General features: G+C 39.5%; 1 protein-coding gene and 1 pseudogene across 11 annotated transcripts in view; both read right to left on the bottom strand.

Moving 5' to 3' along the window:
- The window catches only part of COP1 (COP1 E3 ubiquitin ligase), a 276,406-nt gene extending 258,917 nt beyond the window's left edge, over positions 1–17,489 (bottom strand). For 4 of the 11 annotated variants that reach the window (XM_019952343.3, XM_019952342.3, XM_073804079.1 and 1 more), the window contains exon 1: positions 16,873–17,485. In XM_019952343.3, coding sequence (XP_019807902.1) covers positions 16,873–17,291 — 419 coding nt within the window. In that variant the 5' untranslated portion in view covers positions 17,292–17,485. Of the gene's footprint in view, positions 1–3,263; positions 3,304–5,026; positions 5,261–16,872 lie in introns of those variants that run through there. The other 7 variants (XM_019952340.3, XM_019952341.3, XM_073804108.1 and 4 more) reach the window with 6 other exon arrangements.
- Positions 6,104–7,353, bottom strand: LOC141278574 (small ribosomal subunit protein uS5 pseudogene; annotated as a pseudogene).
- Positions 17,490–17,760: the final 271 nt, after the last annotated feature.

The following is a 17,760-nucleotide window of genomic DNA, read 5'->3' as shown; positions in this document are numbered from 1 at the left end:
ATAAATCAATACTAAATCTGACACAAGCCCCATAATGAAATTATATGAACATCTTTCACATCCCATAGGTTAATGTAGCTTAAATTTTTCATAAAGCAAGACACTGAAAATGCCTAGATGGGCTCGCCAGCCCCATCAACATAAAGGTTTGGTCCCAGCCTTTCTATTAATTCTTAACAGACTTACACATGCAAGCATCCACATCCCAGTGAGAATGCCCTCCAAATCACAAAGATCAAAAGGAGCGGGTATCAAGCACGCTACACTAGCAGCTCACAACACCTTGCTTAGCCACACCCTCACGGGACACAGCAGTGATAAAAATTAAGCCACGAACGAAAGTTTGACTATGTCAGGATAACTAGGGTTGGTAAACTTCGTGCCAGCCACCGCAGTCATACAACTGACCCAAATTAATAGAGACCCGGCGTAAAGAGCGTTAAGGAATCACACAGAATAAAGTCAAATCTTAATTAAGCTGTAAAAAGCCATAATTAAAACTAAGCTAAACCACGAAAGTGACTTTAATACAATCTGACTACACGACAGTTAAGACCCCAACTGCGATTAGATACCCCACTATGCTTAGTCGTAAACCTAAATAGTCACAGAACAAGACTATTCGCCAGAGCACTACTAGCAACAGCCTAAAACTCAAAGAACTTGGCGGTGCTTCATATCCCTCTAGAGGAGCCTGTTCTGTAACCGATAAACCCCGATCAACCTCACCAACCCTTGCTACTTCAGTCTATATACCGCCATCTTCAGCAAACCCTAAAAGGAAACGAAAGTAAGTATAACTACCCTACATAAAAACGTTAGGTCAAGGTGTAACCTATGGGATGGGAAGAAATGGGCTACATTTTCTATACTAAGAACACCCCTCATACTCACACGAAAGTTTTTATGAAATCTAAAAACCAAAGGAGGATTTAGTAGTAAATTAAGAGCAGAGTGCTTAATTGAATAAGGCCATGAAGCTCGCACACACCGCCTGTCACCCTCCTCAAGTACCACAGCAAAGCCCCAGCTTACTAACCCATGCTAAGCAACTATACGAGAGGAGACAAGTCATAACAAGGTAAGCATACTGGAAAGTGTGCTTGGATAAAACAAGATGTAGCTTAAACAAAGCATCTAGTTTACACCTAGAACATTCCACAACCTGTGTATATCTTGAACTAAATCTAGCCCACACCCCCCCACCGCTCCTACCATAAACCAATCAAATAAAACATGCATTATACATCTAAAGTATAGGAGATAGAAATTCAACCACCAATGGCGCTATAGAGAAAGTACCATAAAGGAAAGATGAAAGAAACACTAAAAGTAAAAAAAAGCAAAGCTTACCCCTTGTACCTTTTGCATAATGACTTAACTAGTAACAACTTAGCAAAGAGACCATAAGCTAAACTACCCGAAACCAGATGAGCTACTTACGAGCAGTAACTAGAACGAACTCATTTATATGGCAAAATAGTGAGAAGACTTATAAGTAGAGGTGAAAAGCCTAACGAGCCTGGTGATAGCTGGTTGTCCAAGAAAAGAATTTCAGTTCAATGCTAAATAATACTAAAAACCACATCAAGTCTCAACGTATATTTAATCGTTAGTCTAAAAAGGTACAGCTTTTTAGAAATGGATACAACCTTAAATAGAGAGTAAAATAAACTTAAACCATAGTTGGCCTAAAAGCAGCCACCAATTGAAAAAGCATTCAAGCTCAACAATAAAACAATGTTTTAATTCCAACAATAAGTAAATCAACTCCTAGCCTGACTATTGGACTAATCTATATAACTATAGAAGCAATACTGTTAACATGAGTAACAAGAAATTTTTCTCCTCGCACAAGCTTACATCAGTAACTGATAGTACACTGATAATTAACAGCTAATAAATATAACCCAACACTAAATTATTTATTAAAAACACTGTTAACCCAACACAGGCTTGCATTAAGGAAAGATTAAAAAAAGTAAAAGGAACTCGGCAAACACAAACCCCGCCTGTTTACCAAAAACATCACCTCTAGCATAACCAGTATTAGAGGCACTGCCTGCCCAGTGACAATCGTTAAACGGCTGTAGTGCGGTGCTGGGAAACCTATACAAGTGAAAGAATGAAATCAGAACATTCTCTAACACCATACACAAAAATAAACTCAAAATGGATTAAAGACCTAAATATAAGACCAAATACTACAAAATTCTTAGAGGAAAACACAGGCAGAACACTCTTTGACATAAATCGTAGCAATATTTTTTTGGATCCCTCTCCAAGAGAAATGGAAATAAAAACAAAAACAAACAAATGGGACCTAGTCAAACTTATATGCTTTCGCACAGCAAAGAAAACCATAAACAAAGCAAAAGGACAACCTACAGACTGGGAGAAAATACTTGCAAACGATGCTATCAATAAGGGATTAATTTCCAAAATAGACAGACAGCTCATGCAACTCAATATCAAAAAAAAAAAAAAAAGACCCAATCAAAAAATGGGCAGAAGTCCTAAACAGACATTTCTCCAAAGAAGACATACAGATGGCCAACAGGCACATGTAAAGATGCTCAATACCACTAATTACTAGAAAGGCAAATCACAACTACAATGAGGTATCACACCAGTCAGAACAGCCATCATTAAACAGTCTACAAATAATAAATGCTGGAGAGGGTGTGGAGAAAAAGGAACCCTTCTACACTGTTGGGAATGTAAATTGGTGCATCCACTATGGTAAACAGTCTGGAAATTCCTTAAAAACTAAAAATAGAGTTACCATATGATTTTGCAATTCCACTCGTGGGCATATATCCAGAGAAAACTCTAATTTGAAAAGAAACATGCACCCCAATGTTCACAGCAGCACTATTTACAATAGCCAAGACATGGAAACAACCCAACTGTCCATCAACAGATGAATGGATAAAGAAGATGTGGTATATATACACAATGGAATATTACTCAGCCATAAAAAATGAAATAATGCCATTTGCAGCAACATGGATGGACCCAGAGATTATCATATTAAGTGAAGTCAGACAAAGACAAATATTATATGATATCACTTACACATGGAATCTAAAAAAATGATACAAATAAACTTATTTACAAAGCAGAAACAGACTCAGACATAGAAACAAACTTATGATTACCAAAGGGGATAGTGGGGTGGGGAGGGGGCAGGATAAATTAGGAGTTTGAAACAAGCAGGTACAAACTACTATACATAAAGTAGGTAAACAACAAGGACCTACTGTATAGCACAGGGAACTGTATTCCATATCTTGCAATAACCTATAATGGAAAAGAATCTGAAAGAGGATATATATATACGTACAACTGAATCACTTTGCTGTATACCTGATACTAAAAAACACTGTATATATATAGCCAAAGACAATGGAGTGACATCTTCAAAATACTACATGAAAAAAACTTTAAACTTGGAATTTTATACCCAGCAAAAAAAAATGTTTGAATATGAAGGCAAAACAAGTAATTTTCAAATACAAATAACTTAAAGAATTCATCGTACACAGACCTTCACTGTATGATATATTGATGTAAGTTCTACAGGAAGAAGGAATACAAAGTGGGACAGCAAATACACACAAATAAATAAATAAAGAGCTCTAAAAATGGTTAACAATGAATATAAGCATGAAACATATTTTATGTTTAATCACTCTAAAACATAAGCAGCACAAAGAGTTCACCGTTGAATATGGAGCATAATACCATCCCTAGAAACAACGAAAGCACAACAGGAAAACAAGATAAATGGAAATTAAAATCTAATATTTTTAAGATGTACTAAAAAAAATAAAGAAAATGACAAAAGCATTGAAAGATAAAGAAAATTCTCAATTAGATAACCTCAGAAACCAAGTATTAGGAAGAAAAGCTTATTTGAAAAGAGGTGAAAGAACTCAGAAAAACTTAGAAATAAAGAAAAAGAAAGACATAAGAGCAAATAAGCACAATGGATACTGATTTAAGAGAAAATTAGATGGCCATTTTAGGCATCTGATTTTGCAACCTTACCACAGAACTTTAGATAGACCACAAAGTGAACCTAGTACTATTCAAACCATTATTAGTAGTGATTATTTGAACTTTTCATCTTGTCACTGTTTTATTAAAATAATGATCTTCAGTTCAATCTTGTGAAGAAGACATTTTCATACCAACTGCCAAAACTAAAGGTAGATATACTGCACAACCTTAAGCTTGCCAAAAGGCTATGTGTGTCATTTAACTGCATTTAGAAACCAACAATGCAGAACAGATATAGATACAGAAAATTATTTAATTCTACTATTTTCTATTTATAAGGCACATCATCTCAGTTAAGCAAGGGTCTTATGGCAATCAGTTTGACTCTCAAGTTAAACTTTTAATCAGTGCCTTGAGATTTATACTCTGCCTAACTTTTTAATGTATTACCTGCTTCAAAAGCAGTATCCAAACTTATCAAATGGTATAGTAATAATAAATGGTACAATAATAAGGACATTGCTCAATCCATATATATTTTGGTACTGACACTAACTCCATTACAGTTCCACAAAATGTGTCAATTGTCTCATGGTAGTACTGGTTCTAAGTAACCAAGCATTCAATCTTTCAAAGGTTAAGTACTAAAAAACATAACATCAAGATAATCAGAGCCAGGTACAATTTAGAGTTATTTAGGAAAATAGGGAGTGGTTACATCTTACCTAACAGGACCAAAGAACCACTTTCATATTTTGGTACCAAATGTGAAATCCTGGCAAACACCACCTGATTCCTTTCCATGATTTTATAATTTACGATGTCTTTATACATGTATTATATAATCTAAACCTCACAATCCTATAATGGAATACCATTGTATCTCAATTTATAAATGAAAAAACATACTCTAAGTCAAACATATATTTGCCGGAAGTTAAATCTCAGGGCTTTTAATGCCAAGTCCAGTGCCCTTTGCCTCATGCTATGATCTCAGAAGAGAAAGGAAACAAATACTTACATGCATCACTGTGACCATGAAATTTCAAATCACTATCAACATATAGAACACCTTGGAAACAACTACTTTGAATATGCTGAAATTTATATACATCCTTTCAAGAGTGAAAGACACGCAGCAAAAGTCAGTAGCCACAGAAATGTTTCTTCTTTCCTCTCAAAATGTCCAAAACTTGACATTTCTCTAGCTGCCTCCTTCCCCTTAAACCAGCTGCTTTGTGACCATCCCCAAGCCATCCTCCATTCTCAACTGGCCCCAGGTGGATTCAGAACTGAAAGACAAGGAAATAAATGAAAAGGAAAATAATAAACCTCAAATCATTTTTTAACACCTACACTGGTAACACTAAATCCCCAGCACCAATCTTCACAGGCAGCAGTTAAGTTCCAGCCTCTGTCCATTCATCTCACTCCTTCCTAGTTTCATTTGATACGATAAAAAGCCCTAAAAATCTTAAAAGTCTCTTTTAATAAAAATTAAGTTTATTTGGTATTTTGCAATGAGATTTTTTTTCCTATCTCCACTAAGACCTGTATTTAACTTTGGTTTATGTCACAGGATTCTATGAATAAGGATAGGAAAGGTAAGGAAGAAAAGGAATAGAAGGCAAACTTCTTAGACTCTAATTTAACAATGAAATCTTTAAAAAAAAAAAAAAAGAGGGGGGAGTGTATTCAAAATAGCTGTGTGCTAGCTTCAGGGGCAGAGTTTTCTTTAAAAAAAAAAAAAAAGAGACCACATAGTATAGGGAAAAAGGACACCATGATCAATACAAGTGATAGGCATGAAAAGATAAGCAGGGGAAGGGGTTCCCTGGTGGCACAGTGGTTGAGAGTCCGCCTGCCGATGCAGGGGACACGGGTTCGTGCCCCAGTCCGGGAGGATCCCACATGCCGCGGAGCGGCTAGGCCCGTGAGCCACGGCCGCTGAGCCTGCGCGTCCGGAGCCTGTGCTCCGCAACGGGGGAGGCCACAACAGTGAGAGGCCCGCGTACCGCAAAAAAAAAAAGATAAGCAGGGGAAGCAATCTCTGGTGTTCTGTCCCCCAACCCCCCCCCCCAACAAAAAGTAGACTGGATCAGGAAACCAAATATGGCCAAAGAGTGTCACTACTGATTCCTCCCAGTGTGAAATGACTGCAATACGCTCTCAATCTCTTCCTGGATCTTATTCTACTCACACACTCCCAACATTCCTCTACTCAAACAGAGCATCAGTTCTAATGACTAAAGGCTTAGAGTTGGCGAATAATGTTAATTAGGCTTGTGTAGCTATAATATAAGTGGAAAAATTAGAATTATCTCATAGCAAACACCATGACCAGGGCTCACAGGACCTAGTCTTAGATTCAAGGTGGATCTAGGGACTTCAGTGCACTTATATGGAATACACATCTTCACTAGTGCTCCACTTTTTTTTTTTAAACTGGCTTCATTCACTTTATTTTTCTCATAGAAAACGATGTGGTGGCTACAGCTGGAGCCTGGGTCCTCTGCCCAAAAACTCTGGTGTGAGTCTTTACAAGATGGTCAGTGAATTCCTGATACAGAGACTTGGTGAACACCACCTTTCCAGAAATCAGGAGTGAGATAACTGTAGGTCTTGGAAATGGCATCAAAAGTGGCCTTGGTGAAGTTGCCCAGGGTGGTGGTGCAGCCCCGGCAGAGGCGTAGTAGTCATCAATTCCAACCATCATCACTAGCTTCTTGGGCACAGGGGCTGAGACGATGCCAGTGGCCCTGGGGGCAGGGATGAGGCACACCAGCACTGAGCCACAGCGGCCAGTCACCTTGCAAGGGACGGTTATGGGGCTTGCCGATCTTGTTCCCCCAGAAGCTTCACCGCACGGGGATGATGGAGAGCTTGGCCAGAATGATGGTCCCACTGATAGCAATGGCTACCTCCTTAGAGCACTCGACACCCAAACCAGCATGTCCGTTGTAATCCCCAATGGCAACAAATGCCTTGAACCAGATCCGCTGGCCAGCACAGGTCTGCTTTTGCACAGGCATAATCTTCAAAACCTCGTCCTTGAGGGATGCCCCCAAGAAAAAGTCAATGATCTCGGATTCCTTGATGGGCAGAGAGAAGAGACAGATCTCCTCCAGGGACCTGATCTTCATGTCCTTGACCAGATAGCTCAGCTTGGTGACAGGGAGCCACTCCCTAACCTCAGCCTTGCCTCTGCAAGCTCCTTGGCCTCGGCCCCGACCACGACCCTGGGCCAGGAGGCCAAGCGCTGAAGCTTCTGCAGAAGCCACTGCAGCCTCCCATTCCAGGGCCCCTGGGGCCTCCAGGCCCTCCCGCAGCACCAGCGTCATCCGCCATTTGGTGTTTTTATGGAGAAGCTAGTGCTCTACTCTTTATGTGACTAATGCTTCTTTTTCTGCTTCTCAAGGATATCAGCTTGCAGTATACAACTGACCCTTGAATGACACAGGTTTGAACTGCGTGGGTCGGCTTACACACAGATTTTTTTCAATAATGAGTACTACAGTACTGCACAATCTGCAGTTGGTTGAATGCACAGATGCAGAGGGACTGCGGATATGGAGGGCTGACTGTAAGTTAAAGTGGATTTTCGACTAGGCAGAAGGTGGGCACCCCAACCTCTGCGTTACTCAAGGGTCAACTATATAGCCCTTCCAGCACCAGCACTACAACAAGAACTTTATTTTTTTTTTCATATAGGCCAATTCAAGTGTTTTTTTTAATTTCAAATTCCTTAAACAAAATATGATTGACCCAATATATTGTTTCAAGCCAATTCCAACAAGATTTAACTGCTATATTTTAGTCATTAATTCAGAAGAGCACCCAACATAGGCCATGAAAGGCACCGGACACAAAAGACCACATATTGTATAATTCCATTTATATGAAATGTCCAAAAAACACGCAAATCTATAGAGTCAGAAGGCAAATTTGTGGTTGCCAAGGGACGAGAAGGAGAGTGACTGCTTAATGCATATAGGGTTTCCTTTTGGTGTGATGAAAATATTCTGGGAGTAGATAGTGATGATGGCTTCACAACACTGTCAATGTACTGAATTGCACAGGTTAAGTGGTTAAAATGGTGAATTTTATGAGGTATGAATTTTACCTCAATTTTTTTAAAAAAAGGAATAGAGAACGATTGAGGGAGTAACTGGAATGGATCCTACAGAATGGAAGCATACTATTACAAGATTCTTACAGTGTATGTGAAATGACATAACATGATTTTAGAATATAAAAAATTAAAAATGAGTACTATAAACCCTAGAGCAAACACTCCCCCCCAAAACACACACACATCCCACACAGCTATCACTAATAAGTCAACTGTAGCAGCAAAACAGAAATCTTAAAAACACCCAATTAATCCAAAAGAAGGCAGGAAAAGAAGGAAAAAAAAGAAAAGGAATAGAAGAATAGAGGGGACAAACAGAAAACAAAGAGCAAGCAAGACATACACATAAAACCAAGCACATCATAATTATGTTAAAATGCAAAAAGTCTAACCAAGCCACTTAAAAGGCAAATTGTCATAATGAATAAAAAAGAAAGACTCAAACATATGCTATCTACAAGAAACCTACTTTAAAAATTAAAACAGATAAAGAAGTAGTGAAGGACAAAAAAACATGCCATGTAAACACTTAAAGAAAGCTGGAGAGGTTATGCTATCAGACTAAATAGATTTCAGAACAACAAATATTACCAGGAGTAAGCAAGGACATTTCAAAATAATAAAGGGATCAATCCACCAACTCTAAATGCATGTGCCCTACTAATAAAGTTTCAAAATACGTGAAACAAAATTGACAGAATTGCAAGGAAACATAGCAAAACCCACAATTACACTTGGAATGGTTAAAGATTTTAACACCCCTTTCAGTAATTGACAGAACAAGTATATAGAAAATCAGTAGGAGTATACAGAGTTTAACACATCAACAAACTTGACATTTATAGAATATACCAGTCTACACACTGCAAAAAACTCATTTCTTTAAATGCATACGGAACATTAAGATAAAGCTTACCGTGAACCATGAAACAAGTCTCAATAAATTTAAAAGGACTGAATTCACACAATTCATATTCTCTGAATGAAACTGAATTATATTAGAACTTAATAACAGAATATCCAGAAAATTCTCATTTAGAAATTAAAACATTTCTAAATAACCCATTCTTCAAATAAGAAATCAAAATGGGGACTTCCCTGGTGGCACAGTGGTTAAGAATCCACCTGCCAATGCAGGGGACCCGGGTTAGAACCCTGGTCCGGGAAGCCTCCACATGCCACGGGGCAACTAAGCCCGTGTGCCACAACTACTGACTGAGCCTGCTCTCTAAAGCCCACGAGCCACAACTACTGAGCTCACATGCCACAACTAATGAAGCCCGTGCACCACAACAAGAGAAGCAACTGCAATGAGAAGCCCGCGCACTGCAACGAAAAATAGCCCCCCTTCGCCACAATAGGAGAAAGCTTGCACGCAGCAACGAAGACCCAACGCAGCCATTAATAAATAAAAAAATAACCCAAAAAAAAGTTTTAAAAAAAATCAGTGGAAATGACAAAAGATATATTAAACTGAATGAAAATTAATGCAGGGATTAGAAAGGGAAACTAATAGAATTAAATGTTTTCCTTAGAAAAGGCCAAAATAATCTAAGATTCTGTAGTCAGAAGCCAGAAAATGATGAAACTCAAAGTAGAATAAAAATAAAGCCAAATATCAGGGAAATAGAAAATGGACATTTAGAAAATCAATAATACCAAAACCAGTTACTTGAAAAGATTAATAAAACTGACAATCCTGGGCTTCCCTGGTGGCGCAGTGGTTGGGAGTCCGTCTGCCGATGCAGGGGACACGGGTTCGTGCCCCGGTCCGGGAAAATCCCACATGCCGCGCAGCGGCTGGGCCCGTGAGCCATGGCCGCTGAGCCTGCGCGTCCGGAGCCTGTGCTCCGCAACGGGAGAAGTCACAACAGTGAGAGGCCCGCGTTCCGCCAAAAAAAAAAAAAAAAACCTGACAATCCTCTGGCTAAACTGTTCAAGGAAAAAAAAAGGGAAAACACAAATTACCAGTATCAGGAATGAAAGAAGGGACATCCCTCCAAATCCTACAAACATTTAAAACATAAAGAAGTATTAAAGCCTAAGTCAGAAAGAGAAAATCAAATATTGTATATTAACGCATATATGTGCAATCTAGAAAAGAGGTACAGATGAACCGGTTTGCAAGGCAGAAGCAGAGGTATAGAGAACAAATGTATGGACAAGGGGGGAAAGCGGGGGGTGGGGGGGTGGGATGAATTGGGAGATTGGGATTGACATATATACACTAATATGTATAAACTAGATAACTGATAAGAACCTGCTGTATAAAATAAATAAATAAAATAAAATTCCAATAAACAAAAAAAGTATTATGAACTTATGCCAACAAATTCAATAGCTCGGGTGAAACGGAGAAATCCCTTAGCAGACAAATTACCAAAGCTCACTTAAGAAATAAAGAACCTGAATAGCCCTTTATCAAGTAAAGAAACTGAAATAGTAAATGAAAACCTTGCCACAAAAACTATGGCTTCACTGATGAATTCTACCAGACACTTAAGAATGAAACATACCAATCCACAAACTCTTTCAGAAGACAAAGATGAGCTGAACTGTATCCTCTCCCAAATCCATACATTGAAATCCTAGCCCTCAATACCTCAGAAGACTGTATTTGGAGACTGGGCCTTAAAGAGCTAATTACGGTAAAATGAGGTCATATATGTGGGACCTAATCCCAATATGACTGGTGTCCTTATAAGAGATTAGGACACACACAACACACAGACCCAGGGACAACCATGTGAAGACACAACAAGAGGTGGCCATCAGCAAGTCAAGGAGAGAAGCCTCAGAAGAACCCAAACCTGACAACACCTTGATCTTGGACACCTAGCCTCTAAAACTGTTGAGAAAATAACTTTCTATTTTTTAAGCTACCCAGTCTGTAATTATGTTATAGCAGCCCTAGCAAACTAATACACCCTGATATCAAAACCAAAATATATAAAGTAAATATATGTATATTATAAGAAAACCATAGACCAATATCACCCATAAATAAAAATACAAAATATCTTTTTAAAAAAATCAGTAAATAGGGCATAAAATTGGAAAAGAAAGAAGTAAAACTATATTGATTTTCAGATGACATGATTGTCTTCTCAGAAAATCACATCGGTTCTACCAAAAAACTATTAGAAGTAATAAGTGAACTTAACAATTCACAGGACACAAGGTCAATACACAAAAATAAATTTTATTTTTATATTAGCAACAATTAGAAATTGAATAGCAAATTAGCAATTTTTAATTAGAAATTAAAATAACACAACAGCATCAAAAACATGAACTACTTAGGAGTAAGTTTAACAAAACATGTGCAAGATCCAAAAACTGATAACTATAAAACTCTGCTAAGAGGAATTAAAGACCTAAATAACTGGAGAAACATACTATGTTTATGGCTCAAAGATTCAATATTGTTAAGATGTCAAATCTTCCCAAATTGGGTCATAGATTCAAAGTAACTCAAATTAAAATCCTAGCATGCTTTTTTTAAGAAATTGGTAAGCTAAAATCTATGTGGAAATGCAAACATCCTAAATAACTAAATCAACTTTGAAATAGAGGAACAAAACTACACTATCTGATTTCAAGGTTTACAACAATGATACAGAAATCCAGACAATGTGGTACTGGCATAAGGATAAACACATAGATCAATGGAACAGAATAAAGACTCCAGAAATAAACTTATACATATTAATTAATTTTTGAGAAAGGTTCCAAGAAAATTCAATGAACAAAGATGGTCTTTTCAACAAATGGGTGCTACAATAACTGGACATCTACGGTGGAGGGAAAAAATCTCCAACCCTTACCACACACAGTATATAAAAATTAACATGAAATGATTATATACCTAACCACAAAAAAGCTATAAAGCTTCTAGAATATACAAGAAGACTTAGACAACAATTTCTTCAATAGAACACAAAAGCCATAGACTGTAAAAGAAAAAAGTCCATAAATTGGACTTAAAATTTTAAACTTTTGCACTTCAGAAGACTGCTCAGAAAACTAAAAAGAAAACAACAGACTGGGAGAAAACATCACAATATTTAGGACTTACATGCAAATTATGACAATAAGATACTACTACACACGCCTACTAGAATGACTGAAATTTGAGAGACTGAAAACAGCAAGTGTTGGCAAGAATGTGGAACTGAAACTCATACATTGCTGGTAGAAATGCAAAATGATAGTCACTTTAGAAAACAGTTTTGCAGTTTCTTATAATGCTAAATACACACTTGGCAATACAACCCAGCAATACACTCCTATGTATTTACCCAAGAGATGTGAAGACAGGTCCACACAGAAAACTGAATGTGAATGTTTACAACAGCTTTCTTTACAATCACTGAAAACTTTAGAAACAAAGAAATTCAAATATCTTTTAACTGATGAGTATATAAAGAAATCACGTTATATCCATGTAATGGAATACTACTCAGCAATTAAAAGAAAATTAGTGAGACATTCAACATTATTGAATCTCAAAAACATTACTCCAAATAAGTCAGGCACAAAAGTCAACATACTGAATGACTCCATTAATATAATATCCTAGAAAAGGCAAAACTATATTGATAGAAAACAGATGACCAGTTGCCAGGTGTCAGAGATGAGGTTCGAAGACAGAGTGCTAAGGTGTAGTACACTGAACTTTCTAGTGTGATGGAAATGTTCTGTATCTTGATTAGGGTGGTAACATAGATGTATTCATTTGTCAAATTCATTGAACTATACACTTAAAACTGGTGACTGCTATGGTATGCAAATTATATCTTAATAAAGCTGATTTTAAACAAAATCTCCAGCCTCTGAAGGGCAAAGCAATATAGTGGTTAAGAACTTGAGCTTTGAGCCAAAACGTCTGGATATAAATACTGATACCACCATTATTAACTATATGAACTGAGCTTTGAGCCAAAAGCCCATCCTTAAACTAAACTGAGGCCTCATACCCAGTAAGTACTTATACATTGTACATAAATATGTAACCAAAAGTTTCATCAAACTATCTTTATAATGACAGGTTCTATGATACCTGCTATTTTATTTCACTTTTTAATAGTTTGGAAAACAGTTATAGTAGCAAGAATGGTCAACAGATTTCATCTTTAGGGCTAAATGTAATTAATAGGTAGTGGCTGCCTGCAGTGCTATGTTGAGGACTGTGAGACAACATCTGAATTCAGAAGAGTATTTAGCATCTGCCATGGTACTAAGAGAAGCAATAATGCCAGGATGTGATACTATAATTATGTGATTAAAAGTCTTTCTTCACATTAAATCGTGAGCTCCTTCAGGATAGTCCATTTTTAATAGCTGACATGAGAATTTATTAAATGGTAGATGGACTTCATGTAGATTCTACCTACATTTTATCAGGCAGAGGTAACCTTCCCACAAGGGGCTTACTATCTACCTAAAAATACTTATTTCTGCTACAACTCAGAGAGTATCTGGGACTTGAAGAGGTAGAAAAGGTTATTTCAGGGGGTTGGAAAAGCTAATGCAGAGGCAGTAGTAATATGATAACATAAAAGAAAGAAATTGTCTTCCAAACACAGGCTATTTAAACGTAATTTAAACGAATTTAAACGAATCGTAATTTAAACAAATCATGTAAGAAAAATTTGAAAAATCAAAGTAACGAAGACTTCCTTTGAATGTCCGAGATTTATCCAACTTCAAGCTATATACTACTCTCTACTGTACTACAGATTCTCCATCTATAAAACACTGTTAGAATTATCTGCAACTTGACGATACTTTCAATCCTTTGTTTGAAAGAAATATTAAAGTAAAAACTATAAATCCCTAAAATGTTCATCAATTCTGCAATTAAATATAAACTTACTTTCAAATATGAGTCAGGAGAGGCCAATATGTATTATTGATATTAGGCATTTGACCTTAAATCAACCATTCTCAAGGAGGGGAAGAGGACATGTCATTAACAAGGGAGCTTCTGCAAACTACACTGCCCACTCCAGCCTCCAATTCAGTTTTGTCCTGTTGGGATATGGGCAAGCAGACAGGCAAGGAGGAGAGAGTAGTTAAGGATAAAGACATTTATCTCCTGTGATTATGAAACAGCTGTTTCCCTTCAGTCTACCACATTTAACAACCACGAGGCTAAATACATGTACTTCAACTTATAGATATGAAATTTTTAAATTCCATACAAAGAAAGCACAAAATTGAGAATTCGGAGATATGAGTTTTAATTTTGTCCTTGAGCTACCCAATCTGAAACCAAGTTACTTAACTTCTCTGTACCTCAATGAGAATACAATTATATTAGTATTATATAAAGTTGGAAGTTCTATATAACTTCACAGAATTGCTCTAGGATAAAATGAAACATGAAGTATAAACATATCTTTAAAATATGATGAATAAGGAATTGTTATCATTATTCAAACTTAAGCCTCATTTAGATGTAAAAGCTTAGAATAATTTGGATTGGTTCACAGTTTGACCTTGAAGCAGACAGACCAACCACCCAGAGCCAATTAGAAATGAAAAGGATTCCTTGGGCCTTGCCTAATCCTCACCTCCCTACCCCAAATGCTTGGCCAAATCAAATCTAGCTGGAGAATCAGGAAAACTGATTTCCATTAATGAATTCTTCTGAATATTCAACCTCACCAGATAAAGAAACAGAGGACTATGAAATTCTTAGAAAGTGAAATATTCGGAATTTTTAACTCATGACTCTCACTGGACACTTCCTCTTGGAATATAAAAGAAAGCAGAAGGGGCTTCCCTGGTGGCGCAGTGGTTGAGAGTCCGCCTGCCAATGCAGGAGACGCAGGTTCGTGCCCCGGTCCGGGAAGATCCCACATGCCGCGGAGCGGCTGGGCCCGTGAGCCATGGCCGCTGAGCCTGCGCGTCCGGAGCCTGTGCTCCGCAACGGGAGGCCACGACAGTGAGAGGCCCGCGTACCGCAAAAAAAAAGAAAGCAGAAAAATCTAAACAACATGGTTAAGACTCAAGAGACTGGATTTTAATTTTTAAAAATTAGTTGACAGACTAATAAAAATTTTAATAATCTTACCCCTAAACAATAAAAATTAGTGCCAGCTGCTTATACTCTCCCATCCCTCTCCAACTTTCTATAAAATGGCTTATAGTAAGTATAATGAGATGCATACAGTGCCTGGCAGACAGTGAGTGCCAAAGAAATATCTGTTGAATGAATGATTAATTTCCTTCTTTCTCACACCTTTTACACTATCTTAGTATACCTATATGGTTGCTGGCATGTTTGTTTTCTTTTAACCTACTAAAAAGTAAAATGCAAATGGTGGCTAAAAAGACAAACTGTGAAAACCCTCACTTTGTTTCACTAGCTTCTACTTTATCTTATGGGATTCTCTACTGGCTATGAACACAAACACATCTTATACCCAACGATAAGCTGCTCAAATTATTTACAAATTACAATTATAGCCCAGTTTCAGTGAAAAATGAATCAGTTCTGAATCCAGAATAATTTATGACGAAAGCAAAAGTATGAATAAAGGTATTTTTACTGCAAGAACTAGAAACTGTAAGTCTAATCAATAACTTTCCTAGAGTCCCAACTTCTAGTCTTATCATATTTAATGACAACTCGGACCATCTTCAACCCTGAAGTGAATCAACTTCCCGTATAGTGACAGTGCAAGCCAACTTCCTACATCACTAGTATTCTATTCTATCAACAATTTCCTCCAGAGGAAAAGCACAAAATCCTACCAGTTCTCACTCAGCTAAAAGCAAATCCTTTCTTGCAATCTTACCATTTGAATTGGATTTTGAACACAAAACCCAACGAAAATGGAAACACTCTCAAGCAAGACAATCAACTCCATTTTTCACTTAATATGTATAATCCCTCTATGCCAAATGTCATAACGGAGGACTACTGCGTAGCATTCAAGATGCTAACTACGATGACAACACGTCTAATTCCTAGCTTTTCTCAAATCCGAAGTTCCAGTATATACGCTGATGCGTTAATACAAGTGTAGTGCAGTCACATCTGACACATGGATGATACTTAATAAACGTGGTCCCCTCTTTCAAGACATTCAGTTGAGAGGTGGAAGTTGTGAACAGACTTTCTTGACTACAGGAGCCTCAACAACAGATTTAAAAGTGACCCAGCCTTTGAAGCAGGAGGAGATAATTTACACGTACACAGGATGGATATTTACATCAACTACCACTTCTTAAAACAGCCATACCCATGTTTAGAGCATCATCCACTATGCTTCAATAAGCAGATTCTGACCCACAGCTCCCTCCCTCAGCATCCCGGGAAGCTTAATCCTCTCCCTTTACAAGTTTAATTCACCTCAACGAGAAATCCGGACTGACAGGGTACCTAATTCACCAGCGAGGCAGAAAATTCAAGGCCCAACCTCCGTGCCCAGCTTTCTCCTTTTATGCACAGCCATTTATTTGGCCTTTCATCTCCCCCCCTATTTATTATTCTCTAATCTCCCTTCACTTCTCCCCACCAGCACTGACCTCTTTAGTACTCCCACCCTGCCTCAGCACTCCAACATTCCCCCACCTCAGCCCACCAACCGCTGCAAACGCTCGAATGCCTCTGCAGACACCGCCACAGCGCCCAACAGACCTCCCTCACCCCGGACCCCAGCAGCCCCAAGAGCAGAAACTCCTAACGCAGAGAGGGCGAGGAGGCTGTTCGTCCAACCCACCAGACGAAGTCGTTGCTTTTGTCCTCGTAGGAGTTGATGAGCCCGTTGCACAGGGGGGCAAGCAGAGGTCGCTTCCTGCTGCCGCTCCCTAGGCTGGAGCTGCTCCCTCCTACGCCGGCGCTGGGCCTGGCTGCGCAGCTGAGCCGGGACAGGCCCGCGGACACCGCCCCGCCGCCGCTCCCGCCGCCACTGCCGGACACTGCGGCCGCCACCAGCACAGGCCGCACCGGGCCCCCGAGGCCGCCGGAGCCCGCGGCCTGGGCCGCCCCGCCGGACCCCAGCGCCGCGGCCGAAGCAGCTACGGAAGGAGGCGACGGGGAAGAGGATAAGGACGAGGAGGCGGAAGTCACCGAGGAGGCCGCAGAGGAGCCAGGGCTGGTCCCGGCTGAGCCCGACCCGGCCTGGCGGCTCCCAGACATCGTGACTCCCTCCCCTCCGGCCGGGCGCTCGGAGGAGAGGGACCGCGACTGCGACCCGCCGCCGCCTCCCTCCCCTCTGCCTCAGTACATCCTGAGTAGGCGCGCCGCGCCGGGAGGTGGGGCTGAGGAACAATAAAGTTGATTTTTGTACGGCAACCACACAACAGCGTCCGACGGGAGGGGGCGGAGGGAACTATTAAAACAAGAGCAGGAACCACTACCGCTCTCTAGGCCGCCGCCGCCGCGATCGCCGCCGCAGCCAACCCGGGCGCTCCGTGGGCCGGCCGTGCGCGCACGCGAGCGGCGGAAGGGGCGGGAGCGGCGGGGGATACAACTTTAGACACGGCGCGGGCGGCGCTCAGACAAGCTCAACGTGCCCTAGGCGGCGGCGGCGGCGGCGGCGGCCTAGTAGCGACCGCCGCCCTCGTCGAGAGCTGGTTTCCTTCGTGACTTGCCCGAGGGTAGGGCC

The sequence above is a fragment of the Tursiops truncatus genome, chromosome 1, assembly GCF_011762595.2.
Source record: "Tursiops truncatus isolate mTurTru1 chromosome 1, mTurTru1.mat.Y, whole genome shotgun sequence".
Taxonomy (NCBI): domain Eukaryota; kingdom Metazoa; phylum Chordata; class Mammalia; order Artiodactyla; family Delphinidae; genus Tursiops; species Tursiops truncatus.
This window is presented reverse-complemented; position numbering and strand designations above follow the sequence as displayed.